General features: G+C 39.4%; 2 protein-coding genes across 8 annotated transcripts in view; one reads left to right on the top strand and one right to left on the bottom strand.

The window, feature by feature from the left end:
- The window catches only part of DYNC1I1 (dynein cytoplasmic 1 intermediate chain 1), a 526,791-nt gene that overhangs the window by 27,245 nt on the left and 473,739 nt on the right, over nucleotides 1–25,807 (top strand). For 5 of the 7 annotated variants that reach the window (XM_060020487.1, XM_060020485.1, XM_060020486.1 and 2 more), the window contains exon 1: nucleotides 2,530–2,639. The exons of the other annotated variants lie outside the window; for them this stretch is intronic. The gene's annotated coding sequence lies outside the window, so the exon portion shown is untranslated. Of the gene's footprint in view, nucleotides 1–2,529; nucleotides 2,640–25,807 lie in introns of those variants that run through there. 7 annotated transcript variants of the gene reach the window in all.
- Nucleotides 280–12,778, bottom strand: PDK4 (pyruvate dehydrogenase kinase 4). The gene is made up of 11 exons (XM_060020504.1): nucleotides 12,489–12,778; nucleotides 11,322–11,463; nucleotides 10,068–10,139; nucleotides 9,122–9,306; nucleotides 8,826–8,912; nucleotides 8,291–8,368; nucleotides 6,683–6,759; nucleotides 4,350–4,448; nucleotides 4,039–4,149; nucleotides 3,739–3,852; nucleotides 280–2,550 (listed from the first exon to the last, which is right to left on the bottom strand). The coding sequence occupies exons 1-11, from the start codon at nucleotides 12,601–12,603 to the stop codon at nucleotides 2,407–2,409; spliced, it is 1,224 nt and encodes a 407-aa protein (XP_059876487.1). The 5' UTR covers nucleotides 12,604–12,778; the 3' UTR covers nucleotides 280–2,406.

Genomic DNA, 25,807 nt, shown 5'->3' with positions numbered 1-25,807 from the left:
ATTGGAAAAACAATTCTTGAATTTATTCATGTAGATAAACACACATTGTACTATGTGTTATTGGAGCATAACCAAGAGAGCAAAGGAGAACCAGAAATTTCTGGAATGCTATAAAGTATCTTTTGTTTAAAAATTAAGATTTTAAGGTTTTGTTTTTTAAAGGCTATACCCCATATGTAGCTAAATTAGACTTGGTGTAAAGTGAGGAAAAACTTTACCTCAAATTCTTCTTAGTACTTTCCATTAATTTGAGAAAAGAACTTTAAAAAAGATTACATCTACCATTATAATAAAAAATATTTATTATAAAAATTGTCACATTTCTCTGTACATAACCTAGACACAAAAACACAATTTATACATTAATAATTTAAGTGGGCCTGAACATTCAGTTTCCATCCACTAGGATCCTAAAGTTCTTCCACAGATTTCACAAATACCAATGTGGACTATTTCTATTTTATAGAACTCCATTTACACAGTTGATGTTATTGAGATACCAACATTTCTTTTTCTCTTGTGTTTTAAAGGTAGTTCACAGTGTTTGAGTTAACTATTAATCAACTGCTTTAATCTTTGGTAAATACAAGAATTTACGTGCAAAAATGTTTAAATTTTTGAAAAGTCAAATAACCTATTGCAAATAGTTCTGTGTAATCAATAAATGCATGAGCCAGAGTCTCACCATCAAGAAAAGTCACTTCCAGGACTTGTGATGATAACACCTGAAATCCACAGCAAATAGTTTGAGGCTTTTATGGCCACTACCAGAAGCACCACACCACTAGGCCATGAGAAAATTAAACACAAATGTTAAATTCAACATACAGACAGTGCTGATTATTTTACAAAACAGGAAGTGCTAGTTTTTTCGATATCCCGGTTTAAAACATCAGTTTGACACAGAAGAGTTTATTATCTCATAAAAGCCTATTATCTTGCAAGAGTGAGAGAACCATTTAAAGAAGCCATACTGTTTTGAAAGACACCAATTCATTCTCTCGCAAATAATTTATCCATGATAATATGGGTCATTTCTTGAAATAATTTGTGGGGAATATAGCAAGATGCTTGCCTTCTGCTTCCCTCTCTCCTTCCTTCCCATCTTTCTTCCCTCCCTTCCTTCCTACTTTCCTTTGTTTTTTTCATTTCTTCTCTAAGAGGAATGTGCTAGACTGCCCCATCAACCTGCATATTATACTTGAACTCCCCCAAAGTTCCATATGCATTCCAGCTTTCATGCATTAGCTCTCATTCACAATGATTCACAAATGAAAGCATCAGCATCGATAGCATGAAAACCTCTTACTTGCAGGCTATTTGTTAAAAATACTCTAAGAAGTATTTAAATTCTAATGTTCTTGAGCTGTTTGTTAATTACAAAATTTTATCAGACATGTTAATGGTGAAGTGTACAGAATATAATTAAATATATAAAAAATACATCTTTTTAAGCCTAGAAAATAGATGCCTTTGGATTACCACCACTGCAGTGTGGAGAACAGCCCTTCCTACTGAGTTAGGTTCTGAATGCATGATTTCTTTCCCTAACACTGGTTTTTCCAATCTACTTCTGTTTCATTTATAAACAAAGCAAGGTGAGATTTTGCTATCACTTTGGTAATTCTTCTCTCCCTCCAACCGCCAATGTCCTGAAATCAGTGCGTATTTTAAAATTCAACCAAGACAAGGCACCTGGCAATAAGTGTTCACTTCTTATTTGAGGTGTGAACAGGAAAAGCAGCATAATAAAGGCACTGTATTTATCAGAAGGGGCTTTCTTCTGAGTTTTTACATAGGCCCATGCCTTGGCTGCAACTCAGAATAAAATGTGTTGGCTCATTCCTCCTCATTCAAAGTAAGTGTTATTTCAGTCACTGGCTTTTCATCTCTAGAGTGCATAGATATATATGAAATGTATGTTTACATACATTTCTAATCATATAGTATAAAATAAGCCCTAGTCCTTTGAGTGATAGGAAAGTACTGGTACACTGACACTTGATAATCCATAAATACCAGTATCTTATAACATCAACCAGTGGCCTAAAATATCAGTCATTGAAACTGCTAGCCTACATCTTCACTTCTCACTCTTTCCCATTCTTGCTGATAAACAGATGGAAAACTGAGGCTTATTTCTTCTCCAGGATTTGATATAAACTCATACATTATTCTAAGTTAAGAGAATAAAGAGCTGGCCAGCCGTGAACTCCTGTAGTCCTGCACTGTGCTCGCCTGGGTCACAGAAAGGAGCTTTCTTCCTCTTCACATCAGTGTTCTGACCAAGGAGTTTTTGTTACTGTTGTTTGTTTTTGAGAAAACAAGAGTTCACACGCAAACATTCAGGAAGCAGCACTGGCATAGACCCACTTTGATCCCTTAAAGCGTCCTGAGAGTCCCTCCTCACACAGCCACGTTTTCCTTTGCCAGGTTCTTTGGTTCCTTGCTTGGGATACACCAGTCACCAGCCTCGCTGCTCGTCTGATAATGTTTGAAGGCTGATTTGTTAAAGACTGGGAGTGTCTCTATAGACTCAGAAGATAAAGCCTGAAAGAAAGGGGAGAAAAAAATCAAGCCAAAGAAATTATTCATCACATAATTTGTACCTGAAGTGATTATTCAAAATAAATTCAGAGGTAAGTATTCAAACATTCAAATACATTCTTTTAATTGATTTACTAATAAGAGCACACCAGAGTCCATGGTATGCTAGGCACTGTATAAAAGAAAACTGAAAAATAAATATTATCTGCACCCCATAGGGGCTGAAATAATATATATACAGTTATAAATCAGGTAATAGTATTTGTGTTCAATAGTTACACATGTCCCTTGTTTGGATATTGCTGATGCCATAGAATTGAATAGCAACAGGCAAATAGGTTTTCCAGGCAAAACCTTTGTATGTGTGATAAAGTGAGAGTCCTAACCTGATACTATTGATCTATTAAAATCTGATACTATAAATCTATAATATGTTAACCTTTTCCAATACTTGGAAGACATTTTTACTATTTAAGAAATGAATAACTATTTCAGGTGTTCTAAGACCATGCGGCAAATGGTCCCATTTTCCCTTGCACAAAAATGGGAGCCTAGAAGCTTAATGTTTTAGTTGTTAATAACTGTGAATATATTTTCATTTGAAATAGTTGGCAAATGATTAACAGCATCAGGACAGTGACCTTAAATAAATTGAGGCTTTATCAGAAATGGAAAAAACATGTACCAAATTTTAAAGTTTAAACAGGAAATGCCAGGCACCCCACTGATAGCTTCTGAGCAGTCAGCTTTCCTCTCCCTGGATTTCTAACAAGGTCAGCTTAAGGTCTTGAGTATCTTGATATCAGTTGTTTTCTAGGCTGAAATATTATTAGCGTATATGTATTTCCCACAAGTCCAAGTAAAACAAAAGTATAGCTATTCTTAAAGATGCCAATAGGATTTGCCTTAGAAAATTCAAATGAGCATCTCCTCACTCAGAAACTAATGCACTTCTTGGGAAACAATTTTGCTTCACTGAGGCAAGTAGCCTGGCCCACTTCCTTTTTGATACGTTACCACATTAAATATTAAATAATACATCTACACATACCAAATAGAAAATATAATGACTTGTGGTCATTATTTGCACTAACTCAGTTTGGGTATTCACTGTGGACCGTAGAACTCAGGGCTGTAAAAGAAGCAGTCTTTTCAGAAATATGATTTTTTTTTATTGGATTTAAAGGATACCTTTAAGTAGATGACAGCATCAGTTCCATATCCTGGCAAAGAGTAGAGATTTAGATCTCCTTGAAAGTACTTGGCATAGAGACGAGAAATCGGCAAGCCATAACCAAAACCAGCCTAGAAGGGAAAGATCAGTTATTGACAAAGCGGTGAACATGATCATAGGAATACAAAATGCTTTCTCACAACCCCCATGCCCAATTTAACTAAATTGATTAACTTGCCTAAATACTTCCTTGTAATCCTTGCTCTACATTTAGAAGTAGGTGGCTGGGATGAATTTAGCCATATAATTGATCTTACCAAAGGAGCATTCCGGGAATTATCCATTACAGGCGTTGGTGCAGTGGAGTACGTGTAACTAAAGAGACGGTCAATGATCCTCAGGGGAACACCACCTCCTCTATCTGAAATCTTAAACAAACAAACCAGTCATCAGAGCTACACATTAAAAACAATACACATTTGTTTATATAAAAATGTCTTTCCTTCATTTAAAAGTCACCTGGTGTACATGACTTTCATCTACTGTTCAAAGCAGAGAGCTTTATTATTATTGACTCTTTTAAAAATTCTCTTAAGAAAGACTCAAAAGAAAAACAGAGAATGGTTACCTTAATTGTAAGATCTTCTTTTCCCAAGACAACGATCACCTCAATTGGTGTCAGGGAAGGCCAATTTTCCTGGTGTTCAACTGTGGCCCTCATTGCATTCTAAAGAAAACAAAACCGTAAGGAATTCAATGGCAGGAGGATGAGGGACAGTAAATAACTGTTTTTTATGTTTAAAATGAAAGCAGCACAAAGGGTAATTCAAAGTTCTTATTTTATTTTTTTAAGTTAGTAGTAAAATAGCTCTGTAAATAGCCATTTATGATTGTGTCATGCAGGAGGTATAATGAAAAATATTCATTTACCATGTAATATAGCTACTGGGAGTAATGTCTAATGGAAAAACAATTCTGCTAGCTGTCAAGTTCTTATTTGTAAGCTTAATTTAAATGTAGAAATTGGTTTTTATAGTCCATTTCCTGGCTTTCTCTTTTCTGACTTTCCATTACATTTTACATCTAAGCACCAAAGACTATTACATAACAAATAACAGTGAATCATTGAACCAATTTATTGGCTTTTATAAAATTTGCTGGGAAAAGGTTGTTACTATTTAAAAGGATAGTAAATAATTCTAAATTAAATTTCAATTTGCGTTTGATTATCATCTTAACTTTTACCAATGATGGCAAAATAACTATGAGTTGGACCATTCAATTTAAAAGTAAATCAACAAAAAAGCATCTTTTGTCCTTTAACAGAGAAGAAGCTCAAACAAGTTTTCAGATAAGTAGATGAATCTCATACAGATAAAGTTTTGGTTTATTTTACCCATTTTCCTCTCTACCCTTCTTCTGATAGGTTATCTGCTTTCTGGTTTCTATATAATAATGTTAAGCTCTAAGCATTAGCTGAAGAGAAATAAAATAGATCAGATGTTTGTAGTACAATCACTACCTCGTTGCATTAACGTTAGAATAAGTTAGGAAACAGTAGGTTCTGGGAAGAGTTACATCAGAATTAGAAGAGGATTTCACTATTTTTTTTTTTTTTTTTGCGGTACGCGGGCCTCTCACTGTTGTGGCCTCTACCGCTGCAGAGCACAGGCTCCGGATGCGCAGGCCCAGCGGCCATGGCTCACGGGCCCAGCCAATCCGCGGTACGTGGGATCCTCCCAGACCGGGGCACGAACCCACGTCCCCTGCATCGGCAGGCGGACTCTCAACCACTGCGCCACCAGGGAAGCCCGATTTCACTTTTTTTGACGACTTCCTCCTCTCCAGTCCAGGGGACTCTTAGGAACCATCACAAAGCTTCAAGTGTTTTTCTGCCTTTTGGTGCAAGTACAGCGTTTCAGTTTGGGCTTAGAACCTGGGACAGGATTTGATTCTTAGTACCTGGCTGTCCCAGACCAGTAACATCCACATCCTCTAGGAGCTTGTTAGAAATGCAGATTCTCAGGTCAAGAGTATCAAAATCTCTGGGACAGGCGTAAGAATCTGTGTTGTAAAAGCTCTCTAGGTGATCCTAATGCACACTAGCGTCTGAGAAGCCCTACCCTACTGTTTTGCTATGGAAGGTGTGGACCATGGATCAGCAGCATCGCCTGTTCGCTTATGAGAAGTTACTAATCTCAGGCCCAATTCCAGACCTACTGAATCAGAATGTGAATTTTAACAAAACCCCCAGGTGATTCATATACACATTAAAGTAGATCACTGAAGAAACTGACTGTCCTTTGAGTATATTCTAGTCATAGGTTGGGACCCTGCCACCTCCAGTAATTCTGGACCTGAACCTCTGGATTTAGAGTTGGACCGGCCTATGGGGATGGAGATAACAAGGCCTCAGTCACTGAAGCATTCACCCCACGACCTCCCTTAATGAATGCATGAATGACTAGTGCTTTGTTGGACACCTGAAAAAATAATGGGAACAGGGAGCATTGAGATATAGTGACTCATATTGTGCATTCTCAAATACATGTTGATGCTACAGGAACTGCATGTACCCTTGCAAACATTAACTGTAGCTTCTTTTTGTTAGGACACAGAAGCATGCCTGGGAGAAGATAGTGAGGCTCCTGTTTAGTAGGGAATGAAAAAGGGAATAAAAATGTAACCAGGGCTTCCCTGGTGGCGCGGTGGTTGGGAGTCCGCCTGCCAATGCAGGGGACACGTGTTCCTGCCCCAGTCCGGGAAGATCCCGCGTGCCACGGAGCGGCTGGGCCCGTGAGCCATGGCCGCTGGGCCTGCGCGTCCGGAGCCTGTGTTCCGCAGCGGGAGAGGCCACAACAGTGAGAGGCCCGCGTACCGCAAAAAGAAAAAAAAAAAAAAAAAATGTAACCAGTTAACATTTAAAAAAAACAAAATTGCAATTATTGTGAAGTGTGTTACCTTGAATAGTTCAAAGAGCATATGATGAAGGTGAGACGAAACATACACAATATGAATTGGTTGGCCTGGAAATTTTCCTAGAAAAAATTAAGCTAATTTAGAACTGCTGAACAAATATTTCATTAAAATAAACTTTCATATCTATTTAATTAATATTTTAGATTTAAACAGAATTGGAATACTCCCCATCCTCCTCACTCTAAAGTCCTACCTTAGAAGCTTACCTTTAAACAGTAAACACAACTGATTATTCTTGATTATTAATGATTATTCTTGATTTTTATCAGCTAAACATAAAATCCCATAGGCTAAATATGCTTAAATTTCACCAAGAGGCTAAAGAAAATAGAAACAAAAACCTCATAATACTCTGAAAAGAAAAATAAAAGTATTATTCTTTGGTGTTCCAGGCCTTGGCAAAGTTTGAATCAGAAAACAAGGTCTGGCACAGTTCCCTCTTTATTTCATCAAACAGTTCAAGCAGTTTATCTACAAGTATTATGCAACAATGCTGTTAATGCTTAAAAATATTTTTCAGTCTTTATTTGTACTCCTACTTCTGGTTTAGCAATCCATTACATTTCCCTATCCCCAATCCATGAGTTAAGCTACTCTTAATTTGAGCAACTTGATTTTAATTCTCACCACCAACAAACATTGTTCCTGTATAACTATTACTTGAAAAAGATGTTTACTTTGAGTTGAAAGGAAGCTATTCCAATTTCAGTGTACTGTCTTGCTTTGAGAAGCAGCTATGGGATAAGATAAAAATAGTGCCTTGCATTCATCCTGTAATTACTTCATTCAGTGTGGGAAGACCTTATCCTTTTAGGTACCCTAGAGTTGAAGCTATTGAAGTATGCTCTGCTTCCAAAACAGTGATATATACTTATAGTGAAAATTAAAAAAAAAAAATTGGTAAGAACATTTAACATGACATCTACCTTCTTAAATATTTAAGTGTACAATATAGTATTGTTAACTGTAGGAATGGTGTTATACAGCAGATCTCTAGAACTTACTCATCTTGCATAACTGAAATTTTATACCCACTGAACAGCAACTCCCCATCTCCCTGCTTCCTTCAGCCTCTGGCAACCACCATTCTACTCTCCGCTTCTATGAGCTTGACTATTTTTGATACCTCATATAAGTGCAATCACAAGTATTTGTCCTTCTATGACTGGCTTTTTTCTTATAGTGCAATTTAAAGTGTTTTTGTTTTCAGATCTGATAAGTAACCTCTTTAGGAGCATATCTCCACTACCAAGTGGTTCCTCCAAATCTGACCTCCTTATTCCTGTATTCTGTAGTAAGCAGTCTTTCTTTGATCAAAGATATTGAAACTTAGCTGCTACTCTAAATCCTAAATTATCTGTTCAAACCATTCTTCTTTATGAATTTTCATTAGCAACTGAATATACTCAATTGGAACTTTCCAGTTGAGATAAAGAGAACCTTGGCTTCAAAAAAAAATGTGTACAAATTCTAGGCAAGTTCAGAAGGCAGAAAAGGAACACAGACATTGCTTTGTATTTACAAGAAGTAATCATACTGGGAGAACACTGAATTTTCCATAGATAAAAATATATTTAATTTATAGCTTACCATTCACTTGTGTGAGCTTTAATTCTGGAGATGTTAAATAATACTGATTACAAAGCATCTTGGAACACTCAAAGGCATCTGGAATGGAAGGGTTTTTTTCCATAATGATTAAGTGAATTTATGCCAAGTAAAATTTTCAAGTGATCTTCAGTGTATACACTACCCTTAATCCAAAATATTCATTAGAGTACAAGTTTATGTGTATGGAAAAATTAATTTTTAATATTTTATTGAAGAAAAAATGAACACAGTGCTTAAGTTATAGCTGTTGCTATAGGAATATGCGCACGTCAGATGTCAACTATAATCTATGAGAATATGGCACATTAGCTATTGACGTTTAGATTTTTTATAATATTATAAGTGAATATTTAAGCACTTGACTCTCAAAAACAAAGGACCTTCATTACAGTATTTATAAAGACATAAACGGAGCACTCTGAATAGTAATTCACTCAGAGTCACCTCAACAGTAGATGTGTCAATCAGATAATGTACATTTTCAATAAGGGAAATGCAGAAACCTAGAAATTACCTTGGACCACTGCTGCCACATCACAGTTTGGATCAATGCTTCCAATGTGGCTTGGGTTTCCTGTCTGTAAGTCACTAAATATAAGGACTGTTGAAAAATAAAAACAAAGAATATTGTTATAAAAATCAGGATAATAATGATTAGAACTACCTCTGAGAAAGAACGTGATCCACCAAGTAGTGAAATATCTGCTTAGAGTATGGCTTGTATTCTACACCCATACATAGATGGGTGTATACATGTATAGATGTATTCTATACATCTCTATATATCATGACCATGATGAACTAACTTACTGTGCTGGTTCATCAGCATCCGGGTAGAAATACGGTTCATGTAAAATCGATCCAAGAAATACTGAAGATTTTGATTGGTGGCTGGGTCAACTGTACAGGCATCTTTATACTCTAGGATTCCCTGTGCCATTGTAGGAACTACATTATGGTGTCTATTTCGAACTTCGATGAGAGTATCTACAAAACTAAGCCAAAACAGATTCATGGTTAGTAGAAGTTCAAATAAGTTTCATTAATTTATATTTCTTAGATTACGTCAAAGAAGGTAAAGCCTTTCTCAAGTACCCATCCAAACAAATCAAATCATACAACGTTTGGACGAAGCTTTATTAAGACTCTCACTACAGATTCTTTGACTACAGTAGAGGAGATAGCTTCACAAACAGATTTATTTTGCTTCTAGCTTACATGTAAAATATCAGCTCTATGAGTGGTAGGTTCACTCCAGTTGTTGACTAAGCTTTCTCTTTCAAAAAATAATTTAAAAAATAAGTACTATTTAAGATGGCTCTAGAATGCCACTGTGAAAAAAACTTCAAATTTCTTGTAAGATTTAGAAAAGAGTTTTATTTCTCATTCTTATAGCTAGAGACTGTCAATTACTCTGAAAGAAAATGTGTACTCTACAATGACACCAACGTGCATTGATATTATGTAACAGTAAATCCTTCTACAAATCTAATCATCATACTAAATTTAGAGTAAAAATAGATTTCCTTCTTTTAAAAAGTCCTCTACACTTTTCATCCTCAGCATCATTTCCAATGCCATAAGTCTCTATTGCTTTTAAAAAAAACCAACAAGCCAAAACTTGTCATTTGTAAGGGGGTAGTTATTTATTATTCAGGATACTATTATAAATTATCCTTTAAGTGAGGTCTGAAAAAAATCTGATGTTTAGAAATAGTCAAAGTTTTAGACACTTATTCTAATGCATAAAACTTACTCTGATAATGTTTTCTGGTCCTTTGGGCTTTTCTCGTGAAATTCCACCAACTCCATCAGGCTCTGAATATACCTGTAAAGCGACAGGTGGGCTTTAAGTTTTAAAATTGAATAGTCACTTACAAGTGGCTGAAAACAGATTGCTTTTTTCCAAATGATTTGAAGAGAGAACGTATTATGTTTAAAATTAAAACTTTCCTCCAAGACATTTGGAAAACATATGTCTTAGAAAAAAGAAAGCTACAAATTTAACCCTCAACTTGCTAACTTAAAATCTGTTTAACTATCCTAGATCACTATTCAGTTTTCTGTTTTGTTTGTCAAATGTCTTTATTTTTATAGCAAAAGCATTTAGAAATTACTTTTACAGAAAGGCTTCATATTTTTTTCCTCCTGTATTCATTCATAGGTGAATAGAAGTCTTGAAAGCAGCAGTAAATACTATGGATTGAATATGTTTCAGATTGCAATTGTTTAATGGGCGCATAATACATATATTTCTTAACTCAACAAACAAAAAGTTGTACAGTCAGTGGGTTAGGGTGAAGGTCTGGTGCATATCTGCCTCAGTGCATAACCTGGCTCTGTTCTCTGAAAATCTGCTCCTTTGGTTTACCTACCCTCTCTAAGTCAGTATCCTTATTTGCAAAAGGAGATAATTACTGACAGTGCTGGCTGTGTGCCTGGTACTGTTCTAAGTGCTTTTAAAATGGATTACCTCATTTAATTACACTCAGATATCCCTTTGAGACATATACTTTATTCTCCTCAATAATAGATGGGGGAATTGAGGCCTAGAGATAAGACACTAAGCAAGGATTCCACAACTAGGAAAAGAGGAAGGCATGATTTGATCCTGGGCCTGCTTTCTTAATTGGTTTGTAAGTAACAAAGATTAGGCCCTCTATAAGTAATAGTCATTTGTATCTATTTCTAGGACAGAATTCTTTTTGCAATATCAAACTGTCTTTTATTATTTTAAACAGAAACTAATATTGTAACTGTCAATTATTTTTCATATTGCCTTCTAAAATTATATTGTGAAAGTATCTACTCTTTCAGGGTAAAAATGTCTGTTATAGCTTTATAACTGCCCTTATGATAACTTACCCTAAATTAATAGAAAATACATCTTTCAAAGTATTTAAGCTTCAGACCACCTGTTTTCCAATTACGATGTTAATATATTGTAAGAATTCATACTCAGATAACTATCTTAAAACTAGAGATTGTTTCAAAATGGTTCACCACTTACCAGCTTTTAACTAGTTGCACTGAAGAGGTATTTACTAATCCTTCAGGGAGGATATAAATTTCCTTCAGGATATTGGCTAGCCTCACAGGCAACTCTTGTCTCAAAAACACAAAAGAGGTTCTTTCACATGCGTTTTCTGAACCTGTAATAAACAGCATCCATTTAGTTTTTGGAAAAAAGTATATCTAAATTATATATTTGAGTAGCATTAACTCTCCAATATTGAACACACATATATATATTACAAAATATTTAACCCTCAGTTGGGTAACTGCTTGTAGATAATTCAGGAGTAAGCATCTTCTTCTTTATTGTCTTTTTCTTTCTTTCTTTTTTAAAAAGTGACCAAATATGAGAATTATTGTTTTCTCTTTTTGATGAGGATTCACTTCCAAGAAGTCATAATATCCCAAGGCTCTTAGTATTCATAAAAGAATGCAGGATTTAGTCAAATCACAATGTCAGGGAGACAACATCCTTTGCAGAGTTCTAGATATGAAACTGTAGTGAAGGGAAAAGGGGAGGGGTGGGAGTCCTAATGTTTCCAGACTAGTGATAAATAATACCACATTTAAATCCTTGAAATTTTCTTTATAAGATTTGTGCAGAAAGTTTGTAAATATTTTCAGCAGTAATGCAAATATATAGATAACGTTAAAGCTAAAGAGACAAAGAAATCTTTGTTAGGAAATGTTAGGAATGCAGAGAGATGAACCCTGTGGAGGGGTGGAGGGTGGCTAAAGGATAAAATCTCGGTTAATTCAAAGCTACTTTATAATATTAGGAATCTTCTCCAAGAAGTACTATGCAGTGAAGGAGGGGATGAAGTTTCTAGTTCATTGTTAAATGGTGACTGAAAGCAAAAACTATTTTGACTGAAAACTTTGGAATAGAAAGGAAATAGAAATAGAAACAGAAACAGAATAGGAAAGATGAGCTCAAACCAACCAGCATCAGCGGGGCGGCAAGTGGCCTTGACCTGCAGGCACAAACTGTCAGAGAGAAGGCAAATCTAAGAAAGGCAAGGTGTGCTGGCTTCGAGGTTCCAGGGTTCAGCAGGAAAGCGCACCCCAGGTGTTTTAAGTAATGAGTCCAGCCCTCCCTACACCGGGTCTGAAAGTTAAGGCAGCTCCCCAGTCCCCGCCCGGGCTCTACGTCCCCGCTTACCGAAGTCCAGCAGCTGCTTCATGGACAGGGGGGACGGGCTGTAGCGCGAGAAATGCTCGACCTCGCGGGGTACCAGGGAGCCGGCGCTGCGCATCACGAAGCGTGCCGCCTTCATCTTGATGACCACCGTCCTGGCACGAGCTGGGGCTGGTGTGTGGGGTGAAGGCTGCGGGGAGCAGGACCTGGGGCCTTAGAAGGGGCGGGGCGCGTTCGGACGGGGAGAGCAGGTGGCTGGCAGGCTCGTGCTCCCCGGCCTGGGCTGAGGTTCGGGGGTGCTTCGCGGTGGAGGAATCGGGCAGTGAGTCGATGGAGCAGTAGGTAGCTTGAGACTCAAGTTCGTATCCTGTCACCACCCGCCGCCTCCCGAGGTTTTATTTGTTTCCCTGCACCACCCCCCCCCCCCCCCCCCCCCGCATCCCCCGCCTGCGAAGCTCCAACCGGGAGGAGCCACTGGAACTTGGAGAGCTTCCTGAGCTTGGAGCCGCGCCCGTCAGCTCAGATAAAGAACTTTGGGCCCCGCCTCCAGGACGCGGAGGCCTGGCACCCGAAGCTGTGAGGGGTAAGGGGACACCAGGAAGCCAAAGCGGCCGTCAGGAGGTACGTGGGCTCAAGATTAGCCATTTGTGACAGGACCCCGGACAGCGTGGGCTGGGGCCAGCCCAGACTCGACCTTGTTTACACGCAAGAGGCTGTCTCAATGTCACGCATTCCAAGCCAGAAGCTGTTTCCAAGAATCTTGGCTCGGAGATGTCATTGGTTCGTGCTCGGAGCGGGGCTTTTACAGTAGCTAATCAGCTGCGTGCAGAAGTATGGGCTTCTCTGCCATTGGACAGCGAAAAGAATAAACAGCCTAGAGTCCTTACAGCGTTTTCTCCATCGATGAATAGCGCAAGTCGGGAACTGGAAGTTCCTTTTGCGGGGACTTGAGCAGCCCAAAGTACGTTTACTTTTTCTTGTGGCGATAAAAAGCCATCAGTTTGTTTCCTTCCGGTAATACATTCCCTCCATTAGGCTTAACTCTTTTAATTAAAAACAAGATTTAAAAGGGACTAATTTGTCAGTTTGACTTTTTTTCTCCAGAGAATTTGCTCACTCTGTCCTCCTGTATGAAACGTGCTTTATCCAAATCTTTGCTTAAGACATTATTTTATACCAGTAAATGTCCACCACAAACTATGTGCTGCAAGATATCTTTCCTGATTGCCTCTCCCTGTGCCTTCTTACAAATATGGATTTTGTCACTTAATGACATTATATTGTAGCTATTTATGTTCTTGTTTTGTCCCTTTCTGAACCTCTCCCCTGAAAGAGATCAGGTTTGGGAACATGTCTGATGCATCTTTCTGATTCCTACTCTGCTTTGTTGCTACTCAAGCTTAGTTGTGGAAACATGGGGAAAGTTCCAAATTGCATCTCCACTTGGAGATAGGTTTTGATACCACTATGATTTATATCTTTGTATTCTGAATCCTTTTTTACATATGTGCATAGCTCCATGAAACCACAACAAAAATGTTCAAGAAGTCAAAAGACTAAATAAAACTCTCTGATGAAGCAATTTAAGGTAAAAAATCCCTTCCTTTTTCTTTAATATATCCTAAGAACAGAAGTAAAAGAAAAGCATTCATTTGCTTTTCTTACCCTGCGTGTGGGATCTGGAATAGGCAAAAATATATATTACAAAGAATTCTACTCTTTAATCTGCAGAGGAAAGGCAATGGAAATGATGCATTATAAGCAGGTTTAATTTAGGAAAGCCCCATTGATCACTTGACCTGACTCCCCCCCCGCAGTGCTCCCGTATGTGTGGTGGGGTGATTAAAGATCAGGTGAAGCCATATGACGTTCATAGAGATAGCTAAGGGTTAAATGTGAACCGAGGTCACCAAACTTGTATGCATGTCATCCCATCCAACAATATTTACCAGGTTATTCTCACAGTACGTTACATTCTTCTCTGTCATATGTCTATGACAGGAACTGGCAACAGTTATGGTAACTGGGCTGGGATAGACAGATCAGGTTGTGTACCCAGTTGGCTAAGGTGCTGTGTATTACCGTGATTAGAATGTGACCTGGAAAGAGAGTTTCATTTCTATTCTCAGGCTGACCTCAGAACTTGGAGGTGATCCAGTTGCTATAAAAGTAAAGGAAAGGGAATTACTTAGGAGCAATGGATATGGACAAATCTGCACATTCATTTGAGTAAAGGGTAGAGCTTCAAGAGTGCAAGTCACACTTTTGCCAAAGGACTGGGCATATGTCCAATGGAACAAAATGCATCAAGACCTAAGGAGAAGCCCATTCAACTTTTCCACCTCTAGGAGCATATTCCAAGGAAGCAACTAAAAATATACATAACGGGGGGCTTCCCTGGTGGCGCAGTGGTTGAGAGTCCACCTGCTGATGCGGGGTACACGGGTTCGTGCCCCGGTCCCGGAGGACCCCACATGCCGCGGAGCGGCTGGGCCCGTGAGCCATGGCCGCTGAGCCTGCGTATCCGGAGCCTGTGCTCCGCAATGGGAGAGGCCACAGCAGTGAGAGGCCCGCGTACTGCAAAAGAAAAAAAAAAAAAATATACACACACACACACACACACACACACACACACACACACACCAGGAACTTCAGAAGCCATGATGGAAAGATGAACAGATTTGACTACAGAATATTTAAAGTTAAAAAAATGAACAGCATACTTGGAGAAAATACTTTCAAAGTATATAACAGACAAATGATTTTTTAAGAAATGGCTATTTCAACACAGAACAAAATAGACATGATCTGTTCCCTCATGGAAGTTTTAGACTTGTGGGGGAAACAGGCATTACAAAAGCAGATGAACAATGAGGGTTATGAAGAAAATTCATATGAAGAATATAATTGGCTGTAACTACCTTAGATTTGTGGGCAAGGAATGTCTCTCTGAGAAAGTAACAATTATAAGAGGTGGAGCAGCCTTCCATTGGGGCATGAGAAGGGAATATTGGTAAAAGCATGTTGGTGAAGAGATTGAGGAAAGCAAGGCCTCAATCAGTATTTGGTCTCTGATGTTTCTTACAACTGGTGCTTTTAGAGGATACTAGGTATCAGGAGTTGGACTGGATGCATTAGTGGGTGCAAAACCATTTTCTCTCAAGTATCGCATACTAATAGTGGGTGATAGAAAACAATGGTCAATTTTTTTTTAATTTATGGGACTTCTGTTTAATCCCCAAAGCAAAAAAATTACAATCAATGCACTAGAAAACAGTTCATAAAAGAGATTTGATCAATGTGTCAAGCTGGTGGTGATGCTAACAGGGCTCAGGCGTGTTTGGAGGAAGAGCTATGTTGGAGGTCAGGGAATGCTTTCTCTGAGGGTTGGCTTTTGAGACAACCTTAGAAAGATGAGGAAGTTTTTGGCAAATTACTGGTAGACAATGTGGAAGGATGTCTAAGCCAGAGAAAAAGCACAGATGTACAAGCTAAGGATATAGTAGAGAAATAATGACTAGTTTACCAAAGTGGGGAGGAAATGCAACATTGGGTTATATCATGAAAGCCTTAAATGCTGGTATGAGGACTTTGCTATTCCTGGAGTAGGCAACATGGAACTGTTGAAGTCTTTTAGGCAACAAGCAATGAGCTCCCTGCACAAATTTGTTAGCAGCTAAACAATTCAATGCAACTAAACTTCACTGACCACCTATTATGTACCAGGCACTATGATAGGTGCTGGGGACATAAAAATGAAAATGGCATAGTTCCTTTCTTCAAGGATTAGAGAAAGACATGTAAATACAGTAAGTCCCCTACATACGAACGAGTTCCGTTCTAAGAGCATGTTCGTAAGTCCAATTTGTTGGTAAGTCCAAAAAAGTTACCTAGGTACCCAACTAACACAATCATCTATATAGTACTGTACTGTAATAGGTTTATAATACTTTTCACACAAATAACATAAACCCAAAAAATAAAACAGTTTCAATCTTACAGTACAGTACCTTGAAAAGTACAGTAGTACAGTACAGCAGCTGGCATACAGGGGCTGGCATCGAGTGAACAGGCAAGAAGAGTTACTGACTGGAAGAGGGAAAGGACGTGGGAGATGGTAGAGCTGAAGGATTGTCAGCAACAGGAGACAGAGGGCAAGCTGCAGTTTCACTCACACCTGACGTGATTGGACATGCGAACGCACATTTGCATCTTTGAAAGTTTGCAACTTGAAGATTCATATGTAGGGGACTTACTGAATCTAAAGAAAAAAATAGCCTGATGCATATAAAGTGTGTGTTGGAGTTGGGGGAAGAGCAAGCAGTCAGCAAAGACTTTCCTAGAAGAGGTGACACATCTGAGTTATAAAGGTAAAATAGAAGTCCACAGGTAAAGAGGAAAGATATTGGGGCAATGGAGAAAGGAAATGAAAAGGGCCATTTGTTGGTAAAATCTCTAGGCTCTGTCAAATCTGAGAAGGAAGAATGAAAACACCGTTCTCTGATGTTCTAAGCCTGTGCTACTGGGAGGGGGTGATTTCAGCAATAGAAGCTAGAAGTCAGAAGGGTCAGGAGGAAAGGATAGGTTGACTGAGGAGGGAGGAACACAAATGATGAATTTGGGAACACTTTAACGGGAAACCACAGGCGCGGCTGTAATTACTGGTGAAGGGAAGATGAGAACTCAAAGGCTATTAAGCCACTGCAGAGAAGTGAAGGTAGGTGAGTAAGAGCCTCTCCCCACTTTCTTTACACAGGGCTCCCCTCTACTATTAGCCTACAGCCATGTCTCACTTTTTTCTGTGCACAGTATTTCCTTCTGGAGCAGCCCTTGGTTTCATTCTTGGCCTCCCTACACTTATCAAGGTCAAAATCCCTCCCTTAACTAAAGCAACACAGAAGCAAAAGTGTTCTTCTTATTACTCTTTTTTTTTCTTTCCATCTGTAGCTCCAATGTTATCAGAAAAAAAGCAAGTGAATCCTGAAGCTAACACATCTTGACTTTACACTGGAAAACAAGAATTTTGCCTCAGCTCCAAATACAGGCTTAGAGTTCATTTCCCCCCAGAAATTTCTCAGTTGTGTTTAATGTTTGCATTTACAAAAAAATAAGAGAAGGTGAGCAAAGGAAATAAAAAATTAACTAAAGAAAAAAAACAGACATGTGGAAACATTCTGAGACTAATGAATGAGTAGGAAAATAAAAAGTCATAAGATAAGGCTTCCCTGGTGGCGCAGTGGTTGAGAGTCCACCTGCCAATGCAGGGGACACGGGTTCGCGCCCCGGTCCGGGAAGATCCCACATGCCGCGGAGCGGCTGGGCCCGTGAGCAATGGCCGCTGAGCGTGCGCGTCCGGAGCCTGCGCGTCCGGAGCCTGCGCCCCGCAACGGGAGAAGCCACAACAGTGAGAGGCCCGCGTACCAAAAAAAAAAAAGTAATAAGATAATGAGACATCATTGTTCTACCGTCAGGCTGGCAAATAAAAAATGCTGATAACATCTGATGTTGGCAAGTCCTGGGGAAATGAATGCTCTCCTGTGCTATTTGTGGAAGTGTAAAATTGGCAATATTTTTTGGAAGGCAATTGGCAGAATCTATAAAAATTTTAAGGAGAGTTACCTCTGTTTCAGCCATTCCACTTCTAGAAACTTATCCTACAGTTTTACTAACAGAGAGCATAAAGATTAATGTACAAGATTGTTCATTGCAGTTTACCTGTAAGAACAAAAATTTGAAAACAAATCAACTTGTCTACTCATGGGGGAATGGATAAATAAATAACACCCATGAACTAAAATACTTGCTATTAGTTGCAAGGTGTGCAGTTAGCTGACAGCATTCAGCTGCAGCACCTTTGGGATCCACATAGTATAGGAATCAGTGCTACACTTTTCCCCTGTAAGCCCCTGTGACGGATAAGCACCTAGGGCTGGCCATTTCTCCTCAATGTGGGACTTTGCTAATGGGAATCCTTTGCTCTGAGGACCTCTCAGGGTTGGCCGTGGTTTTGTCAGACTTGCATCATGGTCTGAGTCTGTCCCTGCTCAGTTCTGCTTCCCATGTCCCCTTTTCTTTCACAAGTGCCATATATGCACCACAATCTAAAAACTTTCCCTACCCAGTACTGCTTCCTCCCCCTTAGCCTTTCACAGGCTACCCATCAGCCAGCCCAGTTGGGGGTGCTGGAGCAAACATTTCCCATTAGGAGAGTCCTAGGGATAGAATAATTTCTCTGGTCCTTGAGTGTATAGCTGGGATTTACATACTTGGCAGTTGGCATCTGGAAAATTCCACAGTAAGTCCTTGGCCTATGGGGTTAGAACTGTCAAAGTGGGGGAAAGCCAAGTATAAGCTTCTGAAACAAATACGAAACAACATGGTATCCTGGTGGGATTGAGAGAGATTACTTCCATTCTTATAAGTATCTTAAGGGTGGTGGTTCCATCATATCTCCACTGAATTCATCTGTGGAAACTGGATGGTTCTTTGAGAATGGTTCTGGACTACTGTAAACCAATGGAGTAGCATCCCTGATGGAAACTGCTGTGCTGGATGTAGTACTTTTTCTAGAGCAGATTAATATGGTCCCAGGTACATATTATATAGTCACAGATTTGGTGAGTGTATGTTTTTGTTTCTACAAAAACAAACAGACAAAAATACCCAAAACCTCTTGCACTTTTGTCCCAGAGGACCTATACTGACATTGTCTATATATTGGAAAATTGTCCTCTATATTTGGCTAATTGTAAAAAGCATGTCTCAGACTAATATGTATATAGTATGGTCCAATTTTTATTTAAGAAAGAAAGAAAAAATAATAAAAACTGAATATTTGAATATGGCTTCTTATATGCATGTAAAGGGTCTGGGAGGGAATAACACCAAACAGTCATGGTATTGGGGGTGTGTGGAAGGAGAAACTCTCACTTCTTCCTTTATACTCCATATTATGTTCTCCACGATGCATGGCTTTGTGCTTTATACACTAAAGTGATAGTTCTTGGCCGAATGAACAGTGTATAAAGTAACACCACTCTGGGAAGGATTGTTCCCTGTCACTTGTTAGCCCGTACATTTTTCTTCTCCTACGGGATTTGGGGATGAAGCAACAGTGGATTGAAGCAGCTGGGAACTAGACCACTGCTATTTCTAACTATGCTACTGCCAATTCCAGTGGTCCTGTGTGACTGTGTTTTGCCTGAGTGCAACAAATTGGGAGGGTGAGGTGGAGAGAGCATTTATAGAAATAAATGCTGTGCAGTGGGTGGTGATGCTCCAGCCCTGAGTATATTGGTCTACTGCAACTGATCTGAAAGGTAGAACTGGGGCTCTGGAAAGCAGTGTAATCCTAGGCAACGTCAAAAGCCATGTGGATGAATTATCTAATTCTCTGTCCTCATAGTTCCTTGAATTCTTTAATCCCAGTGACCTTCACACCTACTCTATTTCTGTTACTTATTCCCGTGACCACTTCACATATCTGATTTTTGGTCAGGACTACCTTGCCTCTGAAAATATGAATGGCCCTGATCCCAACCCACTGTCTCCTCTTTTTCCATTTGGCTTATTCCCTTGCTCTCTCTAATCCTGTCATGGCATTCATGAAGATCTTCAGGTTTTCACCTTCCCTTTTGCTAACAGTATGTCATTCATCTTCTGTTTTCCATTTCTTCCCTATACACCCTAGATGCCCTGCATCATTACTTGATTCATTCTCACCTTTATCCCTTTCTTGTTCTTCTGTTGCTTCTGTCTTACTATCTCTTTACTGAGGAAAAGTCATCTTTATTTTATCTGTGAGATTTTCCCCTGTCTACTACACCATAGCACTGTAGGAGATAGTAAGCCCCCAGGCCTTCCCTAAGTCTTGTGTTCCAGGTTATATCCTACCCCCTGTCATAACACATCTCAGTGCAGGAGTGAGCCGTGGCCATCTGGTTCCACATGGTTTAGGCTAAATGATTCCCTGGACTCTGTGTTGTACTGTTGGACCTCAGAGCCTACCTGCACCAGTTCTGCCATGCCTCAAGTCGTGATTTAACTCAGGTACCACCTGACATTTCTTCCCCTCAGTTCATCCATCTTTGCCTAGTTTCTTCTCCAGATTGTTTTTTTTGTACCTCCCCGTCTGACCTAGTCTGTCACACTCTTTGCCCTTCTTCCAAATACTTCCCTTTTGCCTTCTAGAACTCAGCATTTGTCTACAAACTTCCTATGTCACCAATTTCTTCTCTAAATATTTTTATATTCTTGTCACAACCTGAGGACATCATGTCTTATGCAACCTCTTAAGTGTAGGTGGCTTTTTTCCTTAACTCAAAGTATATTGACCTGAAGGTGAGATGAGTGTCCTCCTCTTTCCACACCTTGTTTGTTACCTCTCTGCATTCAAAACATTACTCCTCTACTCTCCTTTAAAATCACAGGACTTTTGAAGACCAGGCATCGGATAATACCACCTACTACTTTTTTATCACTGCCTTTTATGGAGTAAATGGCTACTTCCTTGCCAGTATGATTCCTGTTATCATTCTTGTTGATTTCAACACTACTGTGAATGATCCATTTATCCTTTTACTGAAAGGATTCAGTATTCATCAGTCTGAATTCATCAGTCTCTTTGCCTTGTCAGTATCTATCTATATCCCACCTCAGCTACCCATTCCCATGAATACACCCTAGAACTTATCCTCACAAGTAATACTACCACATGTAAAATATCAAAAACTCCCTGTATACCACTTCCCATAGTCCTAGAGTATTTGACTCAGCCATCTTCTCACGTACATTACCTCAAACTCACTGAGACTCCAGTTTTGCCTTCCTTCCTTCCTCTTACGTCATCTCTCCTCCTCGTATCCAGTATGTACTCCATGGTCCAACACCATAATTATGCACTTGGGAAAACTCTTCTCTCTCTCTCTCTCTCTTACTAGGTGAACCAACCCTAGTTAAGCCATTTAAAATATATAGAGTGGGTACAAATTTCAGTCCACAAACGTCAGATGTGCCAGTGTTGAAATTTTCTGTAAGTCAGCTTAATGTCAATTACAAAGCTGTTTGGGTTTTTTGTTGTTTTGTTTTTAATTTTTATTGGTTGGTTTGGTTGGTTTAATTTTTATTGGTTGGTTTGGTTTTTTTTATTGGTATGGTTGCTTTACAATGTTATGTTAGCCTCAACTGCACAACAAAATGAATCAGCCATACACATACAGATATCCCCTCCCTTTTGGACTTCGCTCCCATTTAGGTTACCACAGTGCATTAGGTAGAGTTCCCTGTGCTATACAGTGTGTTCCCATCAGTTGTCTATTTTATACATAGTATCAATAAGTCTGTTTGGTTAATGGGAGATTTTACCATTCTTTCCCTCAGGGCTGCATCTATGTTCTCAGGAGCTCATATAGGCTGAGGTCTCAGGGCAGGTAGAGATCTAGTGCCTGGTGTCATCTAACCATGCTAGCTTCCAGTGAGATGTTTCTCATTATATGTGGTTCTAGATTGTTGGTTCATGTAAACTGCTACAATATCATCCCTCATTCCCATCTAAAAGACCTATTTGAGTCTGTTTCTCTCTCTCTCTTTCTCTCTCTCTCTGGCCTGTCTCTGCTCTTGGCTACATGGGCAACATTTTATCCTGCTGTTCCTGAAACATACTGGACCCTAGTCTCATACCCCATCTACCTCAGTGCCCCTCTGTTGTGACTGTACCATTTGGGGCTACAGGAAACTGTAGAAGGCTGATTCTTGCCTGGCTGCCTAATATTCCATGCAGCCATTTCTACTCCTGCTGTGTTCCTAGGGTCTTGGTGCAGAAAATGAGTTTCAAAGGCCCAGGCCTTGAAGGGATCTAGAGTATAGTGAATATGCAATAAATCACATCAAGTTTCCCACTGTTACCTCTCAAACTAGAAGAGATTCTCTGGTTTGGGGAGTACTGAAGGAAATAAAAGTTGAAGGAAACTTGACAACAGCCCAAATGAACCTTAAGAAGGAGTTAGTAGATAGATCATAAAAACCACACATAGGTTTTTAGGAAAAAAGAAAACATATATCTCAATTTCTCGGATCTCCCAAACTTGTATTAAGTATTTTGGGCTTCTTCTGTGAGTCATGGTTGAGCTGTCCAAATGAGGGAGGGGGTCATGGGGTAATAAGAAATGTAGGTGGAAAACATAGATGGTTAATATTTTGAATATTATATGCACAAACATATACATAAACATATGTATAAAGAAAATAGCCCAGAAGGTCCATAATGGTTATTTTTGGGTGGTAAAATTATCAGTATTTATGTTTGCTTTTTTTGTGCTTTTCCAAATGTTAAACAATGAAACATGTGTTACTTCTTAATTATGTTATTTCGAAAGTTGAAATAAAAACATATGTAGCAAAAGAACAGGCAGAAGAATTTGGCAGAGATCTGTTAAAATAGGCTTTCGACGAAATTGGAAGGCAGGATCATGACAGGGAATTGGGTTAATCGCTCTCCTGCCTTCTACTAACCCCTTGGGCATACCAAGAGGCTTGGAGGCTCCACACCTGAGAAGCCCGAATTCAGCTCTTTCTCTCCCTTATCCTTCCTACCCTTTGTCACCTGTAGACTGGTATCGAGCTACTGTCAGCTGAAACTTTGCTTCTGGTTCTGTGACTTGTTCCTTTTCTCTGATTGCTGATCATTGCCTACATTTCCTGAGATTATCACCAAACAGGATATTTCTTTTCCCCTCCCCCTACCCCTAACAGAGTCCAAATAGAAAGAAATCTCTTACTTGGAAAACTCCAAGTTTTGCCAAGGTCCAGCCTTGGTTTGTGTAGCACTGCCTGGCTGCCTTAGACAACCTTTTAGTGGTGTTCCAGATAATAAAAGGACACAATCAGGCATCAGGTCATCTGGAAGACAAATTTTAGAGGTCACTTCCTTTTGTCATTTCTTTGCTTATCCCAGTGTAGGGGATGGTCAACACTGTATAAACACCCCACTGGATATCCACTTAAAAATGGGAAAATTTTGTCATTTACACGATAATTCCATACTACCTGATTAATTCAATCAATTCATGTGTACTGGCCTGTTAGTATACGCAATGCATTAATATAGCATTGCAATGCTATGTGCTTAGCAGTAAAAAGACATACCCAGATGTTATACTAAAATTTTCTGTTTGTTTGAAAATGCCAATTTAAGCAAGTACATATTGTGCAAGTGGTTAGTCCCTCCCTCTCCAACTGTAGCTGACACCACCAATTGTAGATCATAACATTCTTTCCTATTTGGTCTGGTTTGGCTTCAGGATTCTTTCTGACACAGCACTCCAGAGATCAGAGAAGCAGTGAATCAGGTTTGAGAGATACAACCCCTTGTTATTCCTGGGCTAGGGATCCAAGCGACCTCCACGTTTCAGCCTCCCTGCCTCTACCCTTCCATTTCCATTTGGAAGGACTGTCCTTTAGTTAGACTGTCAAAGACAAATACAAAAAGCATTCGTTTAATCCAGCACTTTCACTTGCAGAGGAAAAACTGAGGCAGAGGGGACATTAAGTCACCTAAGTCACATAGATAGTAGGAAATACGAGTTTTCTAAATCTCAGTTTAAACGGAAATCTTTGCCATGCTATTCTGGGGCTTGGCAATTTTAAGATTTTTTTTCACAAGAGCCTTTCTGACCTTTTAGAACTAAGAATGCCTGTTTGCTCTCTTGATCCAAACCAGACACCTGTGTGAAACTGAATTTGAGGGGAAAGAAAACCCCAAACATGCTGGAAACTCAACAGCTTGTTTCTTCGAGGACACTGATTTTTTCTCTGGTGTCCTCTTATATGTAGGGTATAGGTTAGACTTTGCCAGAGAGGAAATTAGACCATGTTTAGCTTTAACAGTAATCACACAGACACATACTCCTTTCCCCTTTCAGTCCTTCCCTTTTGAAAATAAACTTGAGGATTTGACAATGCTGAGTTTGAGCAACCTGGTTATGTTATGTTCTCGGTAGATGAAGGGCCTTGCCGTGTTTCAGTAGTCAGTGCTGAATCCAGAAATGACACTTTGCTCTTTCTTTCACCCCTTCCACAGTAGGGTTCTCCCACCTCTGCTTTCAACAGATGGGTACCTCAAAATGTACTGTGTATTGGAGCAAAGGGATCATTTTCCTTTGCTAGGGTATGAATTCATAAATTCATTTCTTGTTTAAAAATAAAGTTACTCTGCCATGCAGTTTTCATCAGCATCGTGTTTGGAGGAAAGCGCCTAGGCCATCCTAGAGAAGCTAAGCCGATGCTGGGCCTCTTGCTGGCAGGCTAACTGGGTGAAAGGTTGGTCCCACACTCACAGCCTGAGCTGCCCTCGCCTGGCAGTGGAATCAACAAAGGAAGTTTAGTAGGTGAAGGGTCACCGCTGTGGACTGCAGTCACTTTCCATGCGTCATTCTCAGGCATCTAGTTTCTGTTCAGGGAAATAAAGCTCAGTAGGGAAAAGGTCAACAGACCAGAGGCGGCTCTGTAATAACCCACTCCTGCTGTGATGCTGTGTCCAAGGCAAGAGGCCAAGTGCTCAGGCCTCCTGGCCTTTAGGAATTCTGCTGCTCAAGTGGAAAAATAGAGATTGTAAAGTGCTTTAAAGACTATCCTGTACCAAATGTGGCAAACTGATACACAGCCTACTGACTGGCTAATTCATATTATGTAAAATAACTTTATAAGAAGAGATTCTTTTAAAAAGTATAGTGCAATAAAGGAACTTACGGTTTTCTTATTAGCTGCTCTAGACCACAGCAATGGGTCCTGATCCTGGCCACCCGGAGAGCTTTTACAAATGACTGATGCTCAGTACCAGTTGAATCAGAATCTCTAGCTGGGGTACCCAGCCATCTTAATTTTTATGGAGTATATCTAATGTGCAGCATCGCTTTAGAATCTTAAAAACATGGCCATTTGAAATGACTCCAGATAAGGAGAGAAGTTCTCCACGTTCTAGAGCAGTGCTTTTTAGATTGTGGGTCATGACCAATCAGTGGGTCATGAAATCAGTTTAGTGGGTCATAACCAGCATTAAAATGAAATTGAATAAAGAAAAACAGCATGCTTGTGATAAGAGAAATAGTGGGGGGACGAAACTTTTGTTTCCGATCTATCTGGGTCATGATATGAGAAGACCAGTATTCTAGAGTCTAGGAATAAAAGCTTTGCTGCCTTGAGCCTCCGCAGAATTGTTCTGATTCGAAGCAGTTGTTGTTTTAAATAGTTTTGTTGATTCCACAGGGTATTGTGGCTGTGAGTTGGGAAGCCTGCCATGATATTATTTTGAAAAGCGCTGTGCAGTGTTCCTCCCACATGGTTCCCAG

This window comes from Delphinus delphis, chromosome 9, assembly GCF_949987515.2.
Source record: "Delphinus delphis chromosome 9, mDelDel1.2, whole genome shotgun sequence".
Classification (NCBI taxonomy): Eukaryota; Metazoa; Chordata; class Mammalia; order Artiodactyla; family Delphinidae; genus Delphinus; species Delphinus delphis.
The sequence above is the reverse complement of the archived record's forward strand: the minus strand, read 5'-3'. Positions and strand labels throughout refer to the sequence as shown.

Bases quoted from the DNA above. Each gene is read 5' to 3' on its own strand.
- PDK4 (XM_060020504.1), bottom strand. From the start codon at position 12,603: ATGAAGGCGGCACGCTTCGTGATGCGCAGCGCCGGCTCCCTGGTACCC. The intron at 11,464-12,488 runs GTAAGCGGGGAC...TGTTTATTACAG, and splicing joins GAAGCAGCTGCTGGACTTCG to GTTCAGAAAACGCATGTGAA. The intron at 4,150-4,349 runs GTAACCATTCTC...TGTTTGTTTAAG, and splicing joins AAGAAGATCTTACAATTAAG to ATTTCAGATAGAGGAGGTGG.